This window comes from Sminthopsis crassicaudata, chromosome 2 (assembly GCF_048593235.1).
Source record: "Sminthopsis crassicaudata isolate SCR6 chromosome 2, ASM4859323v1, whole genome shotgun sequence".
Lineage (NCBI taxonomy): Eukaryota > Metazoa > Chordata > Mammalia > Dasyuromorphia > Dasyuridae > Sminthopsis > Sminthopsis crassicaudata.
In genome coordinates this window covers 306,371,486-306,388,654 of record NC_133618.1, presented here as the reverse complement: position 1 = coordinate 306,388,654, position 17,169 = coordinate 306,371,486, and the positions used below count along the sequence as shown (strand labels likewise).

The following is a 17,169-nucleotide window of genomic DNA, read 5'->3' as shown; positions in this document are numbered from 1 at the left end:
AATTTGATCTAAACTCTTGAATTTTCTTTAGTCTAGTTGCCAATATATAAAATTGGAGGGCAGTTAGGTATAATAGCGAATACTGTGTCAGATCTAGAGTAGGCAGAATCTTCCTAGTCAGTTCAAATTTAGCCTCAGACATTTACTAACTGTATTATCCTGGACAAGTCACTTAACCCTATTTGCTTCAGTTTTTCATTTGTCAGACGTTCTGGAAAAGATAATGGCAAACCACTTCAGTATCTTTGCCAAGAAAACCCAAAAAGGGGTCACAAAGAATCAGATAAGACTGAAAAACAATTAAACAACAACTGAGCAACATGCCCTTTGCAATTGCTTTTGCATTTACATAATTATTCATCTTTTCATTACAAAAAGGCTGATCTTTGACAAGATGTAACATCTTTTAAATAATAGGCTTGAACAAAAAGGGGTGATGTATCATTTACCTGTTGTATGAAGTCATTTGACCTTTATACAAATGACATTTTGAAATGTATGAATGCTAATTTTTTACATTGGATTCTTTTCAAGTTTTCATAGGCTGTACTATAATGCCCTACCTCTCTTTTACCCTAAAAATAATCAGTAATGCCGTTATGCTTGGTGCACATTAATACTATCTTTCTAGAAGCTGAGTCATCTATGCTCATATAAATATTATGAATGTTCTTCAGCTGGTTAGGTAAATGGGTCCTTGGCAGTATTTTGTTCAAGATAATTTATCATTTGAAGGAAACATTACGGATTTAAAGTTTATAAATGAAAATTGTTTTTATTTGTTGTAATAATTTCACTAAAATTTTCTGATGATATGTGCAAGTTTTTAACTATATCATTAGAGGGTTCAAACATAATTTTGAATTATGTTATTTTGGGTCTATGGAAGACCTTTAACTTTATTTTAGTGTTTCCCCCACATCTTGGCTCCAAATTCCTTCCTTTAGTATAATGAATAGCAAGAGGATAGGAAGCTGTACTATTGAAATGTTGTCCTTTTTTCAAGTTAGTTTTCAATGAGAGACAAGTAGCAGGTTTGTAAATTAATGGTATATTCAGTAATGTGAGTGAACCTTAATTAATGTAATGTTTTGTTAAGGTGTATAGAGAAACATTTTCATTTAATTTAATGTTTATACTGAAAATAAAGTGGTACTTCTAGAGCACTTAAGATCTCAAAGGAAACATGTAAACTTTCACTGAACAGATAGCATTTTGGACATACTGTGATTTTATGGAATGATTACAGTTGTATAAAGTTAGATTTTCTATAAAAGGCTTTAAAAATTGATGAAAAGTAGGAAATTTTAATTAACTTTAGAGTAACAATTATTAATCTTTGTTAAACTGGTTAGATGAATTAGGATGTTTCCTGTCACTTAGTTATTAGCACTCTTTCTTAAACAATTTAAAAATTGGAACAATTATATATGCCAGTTAAGGGGAAAAAAAAACACCACCTCTCTTTCCCAAAGTCATCTTCAATAAAACTAAATTAATATAGACTTGCTCCAATTTGCGTAAATATATGTAAATATACATCCACAATTGGAAGGGACCACATAATGATGAAGTATATACATTCTAATGGAGGTGGGGGAAAGAAATATAATTTTTTTTTATAAAAATCTGAGGAAAATGGGATCTGAATCATAGATGGGCAGAATTCATATAAATTAGGCAGGCGAAAGACCTAGAGAAAACTTATGACTAGGAAAGAAACAAAGCAAGAAGAATATAAAAATCTAAGGCTAATCAATCAATAAACATTTTAAGAGCTTACTCACTATGTGCCATTGACTATACTAAGCACTGAGGATACAAAGAAAAGGTGAAAACAAGGGATGATATCAGAAAAATATAAGAAAAAAAAAGGAAGGGAGAAAAGAGAAATGTCAACAAATGGCACTGACTTTTTTTTTTTTTAAGTAAAATATGAAAAGAGGCCCTTAGCTGAAAGCAAGTGAGGGGTAGCACCAGAAGTCTGAGGAAAAAAGACAGGTATAGCTGTGTGATAAGTGGGAAAGAGAATCAATTAGAACAAAGGAAAACTGCCTCAGTGGAGGGGAGAAAGGATCCATTTGAGATCAGATAGCTTGAATTTGTAGTTTAGCTAACTGGCATCATTTCATGATTTTCTCTAGTTCCATTTACATATACACATAAGATCAAATGAAGTACTAATGTGGTATGGCAAAATATGATCAATGAAAAGAAAAGGGAATAAAGAATTTGGAGGAGAAGACTTGGGTATAGTTGACCTGGTTCACTTAAGGGATTGTTGTTGTTCATCCTTCAGAAGAAAACCAATGACATCACAAGGTAATGTCATGACTGCCTCTCTTTTAGAGTCATCCAAGTCCAGAAGCAAGACAAAAGTTAGGAAGATGGTTGATGGCCCAGGATGCCCTGATTAGGCCACTCGATGCATTTTTGCAATCATGAATCAAAGAGGTACTGAAATATCATACTTGGTAGAGGGGGTAGGTAGGTAAAAGGGGAAAGTGTGAACCTGTCATTTCATCAGTGTAGCAGGAAAATTCTCCACCAAGATCAACAACTATCTGAGGCAATGAGAGGTTAAATTACTTGGCTAGATTCAGAACATGTCCCAGGCAGTAATGAACATTGGATCCAGATACCATGCACATATATGATATCTAGATATACAATATATAGTCACTCAATAACAACAAAAATGCATGAATATTTTGGATACGATTTAATTTAAAACAAAAATCTTAAATTTTATTAGTTTTGTTCATTACCACAGAATCAAATTGCTAAAAGTGTAAGTTCACACCTAGGATGCAGTGTGTTGCACTATTAGAAGGAATTTTCATAGCAACAAAATAACAGGGCAATAACTTGAATTACCTAATAGAGCTTTCCAAAAAGTTAGCAAGCTACAGTATGCCTTTTTTAAACTGAAATTTTAAATTGGAATATGATTCAAGCATTTTATAATATTATTTATTAACATCATATTTTATAAAAGATTTTTTAGTTACCTTACTAGATTGGTGATTTTTTTTATTTTTTTATTTTTTGGTTTGGTTTTGGAGAGGGTGGGATTTTGTTTTGGTTTGGTTTAATTTTTATTTTGCATTTTCCAAACATTTGCTTCCTTTTCAAATCTCTCATATACCTTAAATGCAAATGGAACCCATTCTTTTTTTGTTCTGATTATTGCTTAGAATACTAACATTCTGTGAACTGTTGAATTTAAGTAACTATACTGGCATTTATATGCCAAATAAAGAAACATAAGTAGGAGAACAGGAGGTCATGATCAGATAGAGAAATGTCAGTATGGTGGCTTATGAAAATGCAGCACTTGAAGAGGATATCAAGAGTTTGAGCATCCTTGTGTGTATCTAGGTTAAGAGAAAGTACAAGTCAGGGTTTAAAGGAAGTGATGCCCTTTTAATAGGCATCCTCCAGAGAGGAGAGATTTTCATGATACTGTACTTTTCTGGTTCTTCTATTTTCTTATCATTCTTCTATCCCTTTTTAAAAAAATTATCTCCTTTATCCCCTCTCTTTCAGGGGTATGATAATAAGGTCCTGGCCTAGATCTTTCTTCTCTCTTGTTGATCTTAGCTAGCTCCCAAAGGCTCACAATCTACTTGTTTGCAATTGGCTTCCATATTTATATACCTAACCTTATTCTCTCTCTTTAACTTCTTCCATATCACCTGTTGTGCATTTTGGGGTCATCAACTATATGTTCATAGTAACACAAATTCAACATAACCCAAACAGAATCCATTATTTTTACACTTTTCTTACTTTTCTCCCAGCTTCCCAATATCTTTATTTCTCTTGAAAGCACCACTTATAGTCACAAAGATTCATAACCTTATAATCATCCCAGATTCTTCTCCCTCATTTCTAATATCTAGTCAGTTACTAATTCTTATCAAATACAGACTATCCTACAATGATACAGATGGCCATCACTTTATCCTTAGGCTACTAGAATACCTTCTTAATTGGTCTCCTGCCATCATGTTCCAATTTAAACTCCAAACTGTTTCTAAATCGATATTTCTAAATCATAATTTAATAACTGTATCACTCCCTTCCTTAAGAAACATCAGCAACTCACTCTTCCTTCTAGGATAAAAATGCAAATACTTCAGTGTGGCTTTTAAAGCTGTCTTTAGTCTGCCTATATTTCCAGGTTTATTATATGGTGATATTCTTAACTCAGTCAATTTTCTAGCCAAATTGAACAGCTTGCTATTCTCCAAATATTATACTTCATTTCCTTTCTCTGTATCTTTTGACAATTGCTACTTGTGGTTATGATGCTTCCCTTTTACTTCATTTTTGGAGTATCCTTAATTTCCTTCAAAATTCAAGTCAGATACTATCTCCTACAGGAAGTCTATCCTGATATCCCAGTTATTAGTATCCTTGTCCTAAAGATTACTTATTGAATATACATATATGTGTGTGTGAGTGTGTGTGTGCGCGCGCGCGTGCACATGCATACATGTCTGTATGTGTATGTGTGTATATAAGGGACAATAAAGAGAGAAAAAATGGTTATTATAATATCCAAGAAGTTTAAGAGGTAGAGATCTGATCCAAAGTTCAGTGAATTAAAAATAGAACAGGTTCAAAAATATATGATAGAAGAAAAATGGAACAAAGGCTAGAGAAGCAGAAAGAACAAAGCAAGGGTTAGTGGCAATAAGGAAGCTGAGAATGATAGTTGGAGAAGGGAATTTTTACTTAAGCAACCTTCAATTTTTGATCACTGGCATTCACAGAAAAAACAAGGATATTTTAACTTTAAAGCAATAACTCCTCAGTATAACATCAAATTCCACTACTGCTAGCCCAAGGGAATTAAAACATTAATTCTCCACAAATAATAGGTTCTAAGCATATGTTTGAGAACTTAGGCTCAGTCCAAGAAGACTCTGAGTGGAAATAGGGGGGGGAGGAAAAAAGGGGGAAAGTGAGGTTCTTTATCTCACATTCACTGTTTCTTTACATTCCCCATCCTAGAGTACCAGAGAAAATTGCTCCAAAAATTGGTTTGGCTCATATTTAGACTATCTACAAAAATAGAAATATACTCAATGTACAATGTAGACTAGATAACATATAGTCCTTTTCCAGTATATTCAAAATAAATGAATTTAAGACAAAAATGAATCAAAAGTATGTATTGACAAAGACTTAAATATAACAAAATAACCTATAACTCCTGTTGTATTCTCTAGGGAAACAGATATTTAAAATATTAATATAGGGGATACTTAGTAGGACGTGTACATTGATATTTCATCTTCACCTTGGTTCTATACTATGTGACTAACTCTGTCATCTGCCAAGCCAGGACAAAGTTTGGGCTCATCCTGCTATTAGTGATCATCTCCTTTGAGAAGCATTCTATTAGCTTTAGGGAGCACCTTCTGCAGTGCACCTGACATTGAGCGACTGAATAGTTGCTGACCTCTCCAATGCATGAGGATGCTCCTCTGGCTGGAAACATCCACTTCAGGATCACTCTTTGGTTATTTCTACTCAGGGAAAGAAACATAAAGCAAAAGAGCCAACTAGGCATTTAGACTTTGCCACTGTGGCACATGGACAAATAATCTCCATCACCATTATAAAAGGTCCTAGAAAGAAAGTTCTGAGACATACATTCCAGATGGAGATAAGAAAAGATTGAGAGCAGAAGTTTTCTCTCTTTTAAGCTTGCTGTGTGGGCTGCCCACTTAATAATAAAGCCCCTTCTAGTATTATATGGAATAAAGTTACTTCCTTGACTCTTTAAAGCATCAAAACCTTAAACACTGAGCCCTGTGATCCACTTGAAGTGTCCAGAGTCCCGTATATAAAGGGCTCGTCACATCTTAAATATACCAGTAAGAAAAGGAAACTGTGCTTCAGGTCCTTGATCTGATGCTGATTTCATTTTCATTCCCAGGGTTAGAAATGCACAGGTCACAGAAAGAGATAAATAAGTGGCCGAGTGGGAAAGGATTTCAAGTTAGGGCAGAGAATCAGGAGGTCACAAGATGGAAGGAGGAGACCAATTATTTCTTTGTCAATACTTCCTTCCTATGAATGGCTCAGAATTGATGAACATACTGGTCTAAGTGTGAACTAACTTAAGGGGAATCTCTTGGGGAGGTGTACTGTATGGGGAACAAATATGAGAGATGGAGAAAAGGAGGGGCCCTGTTCACAATGACTTCTTCTGGGTCATATTTTTTTCAGGGCTGGTGGGCAAAATGTAACTTACAGCCTTAGAGAATTACCTTTTATTTGTCTACAGTCATATAGTATATATCAAAGGCAGGAGTTGAACACAAATCTAAAGGTCAACTCTCTATTTATTAGGCCAGGATGCCATTCCTGTAAATGGTGTAACTGTAAAATGTGCAAATTAATTTTAAAATTTTTAAATGTTTCATTTTTGATGATAAATCAAAAGGAAATTACCACATAATAACTAGGATTAATATTTTAGTGAGACTCCCAAGAAAAGGGGAAATCTGGTTTCCAAGTAACCTCTCAATATTCACAAAAACAGTATGAACAGTTTGCTCAATAATGATCTCAAAGTCTAAATTTAAATGTATGTTCGGTATTAACATTTTCTTTCTCTTTCTCTTTCTTTCTCTCTTTCTCTCTCTCTCTCTCTCTCTCTCTCTCTCTCTCTCTCTCTCTCTCTCTCTCTCTCTCGTCTCCTGTATAATAAATTTATATTTTATAAAAGATGTCAAAATAGATAAATAAATGATAAGATTTATAGTTCAACATTATTTTTATTAATTAACAATTTTATAAAAAACCAAAATATCTAGGATGCTATTTTTGGTGGCATTTATACAAGTACTACATTCACTTGGCAAAAAATTTAAAATTTTTAAAATTTTGCTGAAGAAAAAAAATGTACATAGAATCATTTATAATAACAGCAGATCACATAGTGTCTTTACAGTTTGCAGAGCACTTTCCTTACAATAACCTTATTGGTAGACAGAGCAAATGTTATGATTCCATATTTACAGATGAGAAAAGTAAGATTCAAAGAGATGATATGACTTGATAATGGTCAGCAAGAAAGTGGTTGAGAAGCTCAAACCTGACATACTTCAAGTCAAAAACCCAAATACACTAAACCATCCAATATTTTTGTTTTTGGGTTTTTTTGAAGGCAATTGGGTTTAAGTGACTTGTCCAAGGTCGCATAGCTAGTTACTGCTAAGCATCTGAAACCATTTTTGAAATCAGGTCTTCCCAATTTCAAGGCTGGTATTCTATCCACTATGTGCCTTGCAATGCTTTTGGCAGAAGTGGTATTATGACTGTTTAAAGAAATACCCTCTGATAGTGTCAAAATATGAAGATAAGAATGATAATGTCTAAACTAAACTAAAAGTTCCAGCTTCTGTGATGTTTCCCTTTATGCCAAGCTAAGAAATAAATAAGAATTGAACCAATTTCTAATGATGGGAGAAAATTTTGCTATCATTTTGTGAGTAGTTTTTCCCATTAAACAGACAACAATAAAAATTGCAAACTCATAATGTGAAAATTCTGTAGGATACATAATTGTTCTCAATGTTGAGATTAAATTGAAAAACAGCCTATGATAAAGCAAAAACTCAGATGTTAGAAAAATACATTTTGTTCCTACATAGCACTACTGAATATGAAAGTAAAGTGCATATGTATATTCTTTAACAATGATCTTGTGCCATGAATTCAGAATTCTACTGATATGCAATGGAATTTTGATGTGAATTTAATCTCTCTCTCACTTTGCAAATCCTAAAGAGGCTCATGATGTGAAATAAGAATAAAAAATGATGAATATCATCAAAATAACAGAGCAAGATGGCAACAAAGAGGTGTGATTTTTATTAGCATTATAAAGAAAAAAGTCTGTTTCTTGAAAGTCCATGAAGTTTACCATGTCAATTAGATAACTCCAGATTATAAAAAGCTATTTTTTTCAGTTAAGTAAACTCATCCATGAGACTTTCTCCCTCCCTTCTTTTAAAACAGAACATATTATCTAAATATCCTTTGAATTGAAATTCTTTGTACTTCTTTTCCAACAAGGTTATGGAAAAAATTAATTAAAAATAAATTTCAGGAGTTCTTGATGAGCATCCTCAACTTTCTAAGTTGAAAGAGAACTCAAGAGATAATAAAGTCAAACCACAACCTGCAGCAAATCACTGCCACAATCTCACTGAGACAGAGGCATCTAACTTCAGCATGAATAATAATGGAAAAATATATTAGTTCTCAGTGATCCCCTGCTGCTTCTTAGTGATCATAGAATAATGTAAATTTTCATATTTAAGTTATATTCCCTAACATGTGAATGAATGAAAAGGTACATTATTATTATGTTCCAAGTACTAGAAACTGGAACACTACAAAATACAAATACAAAAGCAAGGACAGCCTCTGCCTTCAAGAATCTTAACTTCTAAGGAAGACAACATGCATAGATTAGAGAAGTGGTCAAGGAAATACTATGATTTGCAAATTTATGAAGTCCAGGTATAATGGCAATCAAATTTCTGTACTAATTCTGACATTAATACGGTAAGTCTTTGAGATGGGTGTTAAGGAGTAGAGGGCATAAGCTGCTTAAAAATATGAACCTGCCCAATTCCTACATTTAGTAGGTCAAAGCTTCCATGCTGCTCCACAGTGGAAGTGAACCTATGAGTGGACATAGCATTTCCAGCCTGGCCAAGATAAGTGGAAGGAAATAAGAAAGGAAAAAGGAGGAGGAAAAAGTGAAAGAGGAAAGGAGGAAAAGAAAGACAGCTCCTTCTATATTGTCAGCCACATACAAGTTTCCCCATTCCTAGAAATCTTAGAAAAAAAATTCACTAGTATCTGCATCCCTACTAACTAGGATGTCTTCAGTTAGCTTCCTTAAAATAGTTAAGTGCCTTAGCATCTTCTTTTCTAACTTTCTTCTGAATTGTATATAAAATAGATTATTATTGATGATAATATTAATAACAGTGCTTTTATATGGTTCTTGAGATTTGTAAAGGATTTTATATGCTATCTCATCTGATCCCCACAAAAAATTATAAATTAGATGCTATTATCTTCCTTGTCTTGCAGATACAGAAGTTGAGATTCAGAAGTTAAATGACTTACTCAGGTTCACAGAGATAGCATTAGAATTCATGTCTTCCTGACACTAAGTCCATATTCATCTACCATATCACCTAACCACACCAATATCTATTCTGAAGTTTCATTTGAAAGTACTCTCTATAAAGTTACTAATTATCTCTTACTAAATCTCAGAATTTTTCTCAATTCTCATTCTTCTTGATTCTCTGAATTTATCTGACACTGTAGATTACCTCTTCTAGGATAATCTATTATCAATGTTACAAATAAGCTTTCCTCATTTTTAACTGAACCATTCTTTTAGTCATCTTTATCCAGATCCCTCCCACTAAATATTAATATACAACAAAGATTCTGCCCAGACTGCCTTTTATTTTTCTCTCTACATTCTCTCAATTGGTGATCTTATCAGTTTCTGTGGGTTTACTTGTTTTACCTGTGTAGATGATTCCCGGGTTAATGAGTCATCAAGATCTATTTACAAGATATTTCAAACTGTATATCCTAGATTCATCTCAAACTCAGCATATCCAAAACAGAATTTATTATCTTTTTCCTAACTCATTCTTCCTCTAATCTTTCCTGTGGATGTTAAGGAAGCCATCATCCTTCTAGTGATCCAGGTTCACAAACTCAATGTCATTCCTGTCTCACAATTGTCATCTCCTACCCTGTCATGGTCACCACCTTAGCTCAGGTTCCACCATCTCTCATTTAGACTACAGCCAAAGCTTTCTATTTAGTCTCACTTTCTAAAATCTCTCCCCATTCCAACCCATCCCAGACACTATTACTAAAATAGGAGCTCTTAACCTATCTATGTCATAGATTGCTTTTACAGTCTGGTAAAGCCCACAGACCCTTTTTCAGGATCATGCACAGCCAGGCCCATTTGACATCTGTGCCTATGTTGCTAGCTCTAATTCTTCAATTCCAGAATGTCATTTTGGACATCTTACCCATTACTCTCTTTATAATACAGTAATACTGCACTGTTGCATCTCATTTGACACTCAATCTCCCATGTGTATATCTTTAAACAGGCAATCACCCATTTCTGAAAGACTTTGTCTTCTCACCTCTGAGGTGTCCAATGCCAGGCTTCCTTCAAGACTCAAATGAAATGACAGCTTTTGCAGAGATTTTTCCTAGACAAAATATCCCTTCTACAGTTACCTCATATCCACTTTGTATGCAAATGTGTGCATTCATACATACATACATATGTGTGTATATATGCATGTGTTTATGTGTGTATATATACACATATATACAAACACATACATATACAACCACATACACACACACACACACGCACACACACACACACACACACACACACACACACACACACACACACACACACACACACACACACAGTCTCCTCCAATGACCTTGAAGTCAAGTCCTCTTTTCACCTTTTTTTCATATCCTTGGTACTTAGCACAGTATGTGGTACATAAGTATCTAATGTGAATGAATGTTTGTTGATTTGACTGAACTTCTACCTGAGTCTCTGCTCATACCCATTGTGAATGACATGTAGCAGATGAGTAAATTATTAGTATCTATGACTTCTTCCTGCAACTTGGCATAGATTTCTTCTAATAATTACCTAGTGTAATATTAGACATGTATTGGCAGCCATATATAGTTCCATAAGCCATCAGTAAATTATCACTGATTTTTTAATTAGCATGTGTTCATAGAACATAATTAATGTTAGGGTAAATGTAATATTGTTACAAAGATAAATCTGCTAAAAGTACATATTGTATATCTACATGGCATTTTATTTTCAAATGTAAAGATATATATGCATATATTATTTTATATTTAATCTTATATATACATGTAAAATTTCATCCTCTATATATATATATGTACATACATATACACACATACATGCATATATATGCAATATGTCAGATACAAATGATTTCTAGAATATCTACTAATTATGATTCTAGATAGATTTCTACCACTCCATTTACAAAAAATAAGACCACACCATATTGCTTTGACAATCTCAAAATGGTTTGTGCCAATCCTTAACTCTTAAAATTCTGTGCTGACAAGAAAACTCAGCTGTAAAAGCGTATAAAAAGGAATATATCTATAATGTCAAAAATGTAAATCAGTGATAAAACATTTAGTTAAGCAATGGTAAACTTAACTTTTAAATTTCCAGATATTAAATTTTTCTCTTTCTTTAAAACAAACAAGGAAGCAATATGAAAATAAAGAAAAAATTTGGCTAGCATTTTAATTTTGTGAAAGGAAAATTAACGTTATTATCACAATAACAGATGTATTTAAATAGCTCAGAACTTTAGACATGGTAAAACAAAGTATGACACAATAATTAAACTGAACTTAATATCATGTTTTCTACAAAGGTCTTTAGAACATGAACCTAATGCCTTATTTCCTTGATTTTAATGATGGATCAATGGATTAGGAGCAAATATGAGATGAGACTAACAACAGAAAAACATAAGCCAAATAATAAATTAGATGTCTTTTATGAAGTTTGAACACATAAAACATAAGGATCCCTTTTCGTACTAAAATCTTGTAGCATTTACTGTCAGTATACTTTCCTAGGTATTTTTCATATATTGCCTTATATTAGTAATTTTACATAGCTCTCATTGTCCCAACTAGATTATACACTCCATGAAAGCAAAAAGTAAGTCATATTTCCCACAATGCCTGACATAGATGATACATTCAGTATATATTTATTTACAGATTTATTATATTACATTGAATATATGGTTAGATGAGTAGTTACATTATAACATTTATTCAGAGTGCTTAGCTTACTCATAATATCTCACTAAATAGAACTTTTTCAGCACTACAAAAATATTTTAAGAGACAAGAGCAATATAAATTGAAAGGTTTAAAAGCAGCTGCCTTCTTTACTTATAAGGCTATAAAAGATATGAAATCATAAAGTCCAATAAAAGTGATCTGCTCTAGTCCCACAACTACTTTTCTAAAGTTAAGAACTCAATCACTTATTTCCAGATTTGTACCAAAGAAAAAGAAAGACAACTTAATTATGAAAAGTAGAATGCAGACTTCCTTTTACCTTTTCTTCCAATTGCTGCTTCACAAGATGATATTTTCGCTTCAGTTTTGAGTTCTCATCTTCTTGGTGGGTTAGCTCTTCTGCCAGCTTTTCACATTCAATTTTTATTTTCTCTAGTTGCCAACGATTAATTTTAGCCACATTCTTGTCTTCCAAGCTTTCTGCCTGATAAAAGGAAAAGAATAAGATATAGATACTGCTATCAGCAAGTTAATTATTTTAAAATAATGCAAATGTATTTTAAAGCATACTTGGAAATCATATTTAAAAAGACACAATACCAAATGACAATGAAACTAAAGGCCTTTAGTTATTTCTTAGTGTACACATACACTCAGTAAAAGATAGCATAGTGTTATAAAAAATACACTAAAGCCAGAAAATTTGGAGTCCAATTCTTATCTCTGACACTTTGAAACTTTGGGTATAATCCTTGTGACTCAAAAAAATAAACATTCAAATAAAATGTCTTTTATTAGCAAGAAATAATTCAATATTGTCAAGTTTATGTACCATGTTCTTATTTCTTATAAATCCTCTAAGAAGTTTTACTAAATTGAATGGAAAAAATATTTTCAATCTGCCAAGACACAGAAATTTAAGCACAACACAATTTGCAAGACTAAACAAACTGCCATTTACTAAAAATCCTAATGAAAAAGGCGACATGGGAATGTACCTAAAATAAATGTAAAGATTCAAAGAAACATATCCTACATATGGTTTCTTACCTGAATTGTCAGTATATAAATCTCCCACATTATCTGTGCTCTCTATTCCTTTCCCATCAATTTCATAAATAAAAAAAAATTAGTGATGGATGGAGAAAGAATAATTTCTTCAAAAAATAAACAGACATCTATAGAATGTTAAAAGAAAAGGAGCTGGAAATTACCACTCTGCCTCAATTTGTAATTTTCACATTGGTATTCTAGACTAGATGGACCATGCAATCAAGTCTCAGTCTTTCCATTTCAAAATTTAAAAAGTTCATGCAAGATACACAAACTACTTTCAAATTATTACGCTTTCTGTATGGATAATTTCTCTCTTATTTGAAATTCTAAGTATTTTACTGTAGTTTCATTTCACATGAATTCACAATGTAGTATTAAGGAAAGTAATAAGTAATGTTCCTATTTTATAAAAAGAAAAAATATTAAGTTATCAAGCAGATTGACAAACCTAGGATCAAATTCTCTTGTCTCAAATTTTAAATATTATAAATTTTAAAATTTAAACATAAATTTTAAGTAATAATTCTTATTTTATGAGACTATTGCCTCAAAGATCTAGCTTTGGTGATTTTGTGCTTATTTTAATATATTTATAATATACTGAACTCTCCAGATTGAACATAACCAGAAACAGATCTCACTCAAATACAAGCTTGGGTTGAAAATAAATACTGTTTTTCAGAGTTTCAACCTCTTCATATTACATTTGCATTGTACAATTTTTCAACTCTGGGATCTTACTTCCAAACTAATTCAATTCCATATCTATAAGACATCTACCTCTTGAATCATACAGAATTGTGGGATATGACAAAGTATTTCTTAACTTTTGTATACATTTAAACTTGTACTGTACACAAACTATGTAGTAATCATCCTTCAGAGAATGACTACTTTTAAAAAGGCCTTATATTAAAAGAAACAATTAAAACATAACTTCTGCAAATTAATCACTTTAATCAGATTCATATTTGAAATAGTTTTCCAACATGACAATGATGCTATTATCATTCTTTGTAAATATTTCCAATATGAAATATGACAATTTCACAATAAAGCATTCATTCAGCAACATCTTGAAAGATAAAATTCAAAATAAGCTTGTTTTGAATATCTCTTCCATAAAGTCTATGGACTGGTTTCTTATAGTTGCTACTAGATTAAGAAGTAATATAGATATAGGGTATATGAACTGGACAAGTTTTTGACATTTTTCACTTGAAGCTATAAATATTGAATGAGAAACGTTTGAAGTTCCTCCTCTTAGTGCTACTTCTATCATTCCTGAATCCCTGAAGTAACTAAACATCCTTTTTAAGGTTTTCTATATTCTCCATAAGATGTTCTCAATTAACTGCTATAACACATTTCAACTCTATTTGAGAAGATAAGAATAAGACCCCTTGATTATTAATTTTATCTTTTCTTTAGTGTCTAAAATAGAGAATGATCTCTAAAAGTTTATACTTTATTAACTTCACAATCAATAAGAAAAAAAATCACATTAGAATCATCTCATTTATTCTGAACAGTACCTTCAGGGATCTAATATGGCTTTCAACCTCACTCTGTTCTTGTTTAAATTGCAGCTTTAATTCTTGAATGTTGCGATCATGCTTGGTTCTCATGTTCTGTAATTCTGTCCGGAGATCTTCCAGCTCTCTCTGGTGAACATCTCTTTCTAATTTTAATTGCCTAATTATTGTACTTGTTTCCTCCTGGTTAGATCCCTCCATTTTTTTGAGATCAGAAAGGCTTTTAAGGGCTTCCTTCTTGGCCCGCTCTTCTTCAGCCACTTTGTTAACAAGCTCTGCTCGGGAAGAATTGAGATCCTTGATGGTCTCTTGGAACTCAAAGAGTTTTTCCTTGTCTTTTTCTCGAATAATTTTTATGTCAGCAATTTCCTTCTCTAGGTGCTCTTTTTCAGTAGTTATCTGGTTGTGCACCCTATTGTGTTTTTGTAATTCATTTTCCAATTGATGTACAGTGTCTCTAAGAGTCCTGACTTCCTGCTCCAGATCCATTTGCCGACACTTCATATCACTAAGTTTCCTTTCCTTACAGTGAAGCTCCTCTTCCTGATTAGCACGTTTATTTATGATGTCATTCAGCTCCTGTCGAAGATTTTCAATACGGCATGAAGCTAAATTAAGCTGACCCTTTAAGTCATCTTTTTCTTTCAGCATCTAGCAAATTCAAAACAAGGGAAATGTTACAAAATTGGTTTAGAATTTGTTGAAATAGGCTTTTTTTTTAAGAACAAAATTAAATTTATTCCCAGAATAATATTCACTTGCAAAAAAAAAAAAAAATGCTTTAGTTTAGTTTAGTACTTGTTGATAGAAGAATTCTTTGAGTCAGTAATAATCTGACACTAGTGGCTACTGAACCTGAGAAAGTTATATAAATCAGATTCATTGAGCAAACAAATAAATCTCCTTAATTAGAACCCTATTAACTTGGGTTTTGTGAAAAATTTTAACAGTAGCTGAGCTCAAGTTTATCTCTGTATAATTTTTCATAGATTCTATGCCAAATTAATTAATAGCATTAACAAGATTTTGGCTCACTGTCATCATTTTAAAGCTGTTTTAAAATCAACTGAAAAACAATTGTTAGCTTTTAAAATAGTATTTTTTCCAATTACATGTAAATACAATCTTTAACATTCTTTTTTTATAGCTTTTTATTTACAAGATATATGTATGGGTAATTTTTCAGCATTGACAACTGCAAAACCCTTGGTTCCAATTTTTCCCCTCCTTCCCCCCCGCCCACTCCCCGAGATGGCAGGTTGACCAATACATGTTAAATATGTTAAAGTATAAGTTAAATACAATGTATGTATACATGCCCATACAGTTATTTTGCTATACAAAAAGAATCAGACTTTGAAATAATTTTAACATTCTTTTTAAAAATAATTTTGAGTTCCTTTAAATTTTCTCCCCCATCCTCTACCACTCCCTAAATGTAAGAATTTTAAATAGTTTACATATGTGCAATCATACAAAACATATTTCCATTTTATCCATGCCATGAAAAGACAGAGAGAGAGAGAGAGAACAAAAGAGAAGAAATGGAAAAAAAAATGAAAATAGTATGCTTCAATCAAACTCCATTGGGCTTCCCTGAATAAATAAAAGTTTTCCTACAGTCTATGTTCTGTGTTGGCTGTCTAGATGTTTGCTGAATAAAGAACTGTATACTGAGGGAAAAAAAGAATACAAATCATTCCCTAATGATAAATGGTCAAATGATATGAATAGACAATTTTTAGATGAAGAAATGAAAGCCTTTTCTAATCATATGAAAAAAACGCTCTAAATAACTATTGATCAGAGAAATGCAAATTAAGACTATTCTGAGATACCACTTCACACCTCTCATATTGGTTAAGATGACAGGAAAAGATAAAAATAAATGTTGGAGGGAATGTGGAGAAAGTAGGACACTAAAGCATTGTTAGTGGAGTTGTGAAATGATCCAACCATTGTGGAGAACAATTTGGAACTACGAACAAAGGGATATCAAATTGTGCAAACCCTTTGATACAGCAGTCTTGCTACTGGGTCTGTATCCCAAAAAAATCATAGAAGAGAGGAAAGGACCCACATGCACAAAATGTTTTTAGCTGCTCTTTTTGTAGAGTCAGGAAATTAGAAATTGAATGGATTTCCATCAATTGGGAAATGGCTAAATAAGTTATGGTATATGGATGTAATGGAATATTATTGCTCCATAAGAAATGATAAGCAGGCAGACTTCAGAAAAGCCTGGAAAGTAGCATGAACTGATGCTAACTGAGGTGAGCAGAAGTATCCAGTAACAGCAAGATTATATGATGACTTTGTTCTTCTCAGCAATGCAGTGATCCAAAATAATTCCTAAAGATTTCGGATGGAAAATGCCATCTACATCCAAAGAGAAAACTATGAAGATTGAACTTGGATCAAAGCACAGGTTTTCATCTTTTTTTGTTTCTTTGTCTGATTTTTCTTTCTCCTGTTTTTTCTTTCCTTTGATCTGATTTTTCTTAACACAACATGATAAATATGGAAGTATGTTTAAAATGATTGTACACATAGAACTTATATCATATTGCCTGCTATCATGAGGAGGGCAGAGGTAAAAGAGGGAGGAAAATTTTGAACACAAAATATTACAAAAATGAATGTTGAAAAC

At 32.5% G+C, this 17,169-nt stretch overlaps 1 protein-coding gene across 17 annotated transcripts in view; it reads right to left on the bottom strand.

Annotated features, from left to right (window-relative positions):
• Positions 1-17,169, bottom strand: part of CEP128 (centrosomal protein 128) — a 495,022-nt gene that overhangs the window by 340,352 nt on the left and 137,501 nt on the right. For all 17 annotated transcript variants that reach the window (XR_012486452.1, XR_012486453.1, XM_074289837.1 and 14 more), the window contains 2 exons: positions 14,520-15,170; positions 12,248-12,412 (listed from right to left, as the gene is read on the bottom strand). Coding sequence is in view for 15 of the 17 variants with exons in the window: in XM_074289837.1 (XP_074145938.1) it covers positions 12,248-12,412; positions 14,520-15,170 (816 nt within the window). In the remaining 2 variants the exon portion in view is untranslated. The remainder of the gene's footprint in view (positions 1-12,247; positions 12,413-14,519; positions 15,171-17,169) is intronic.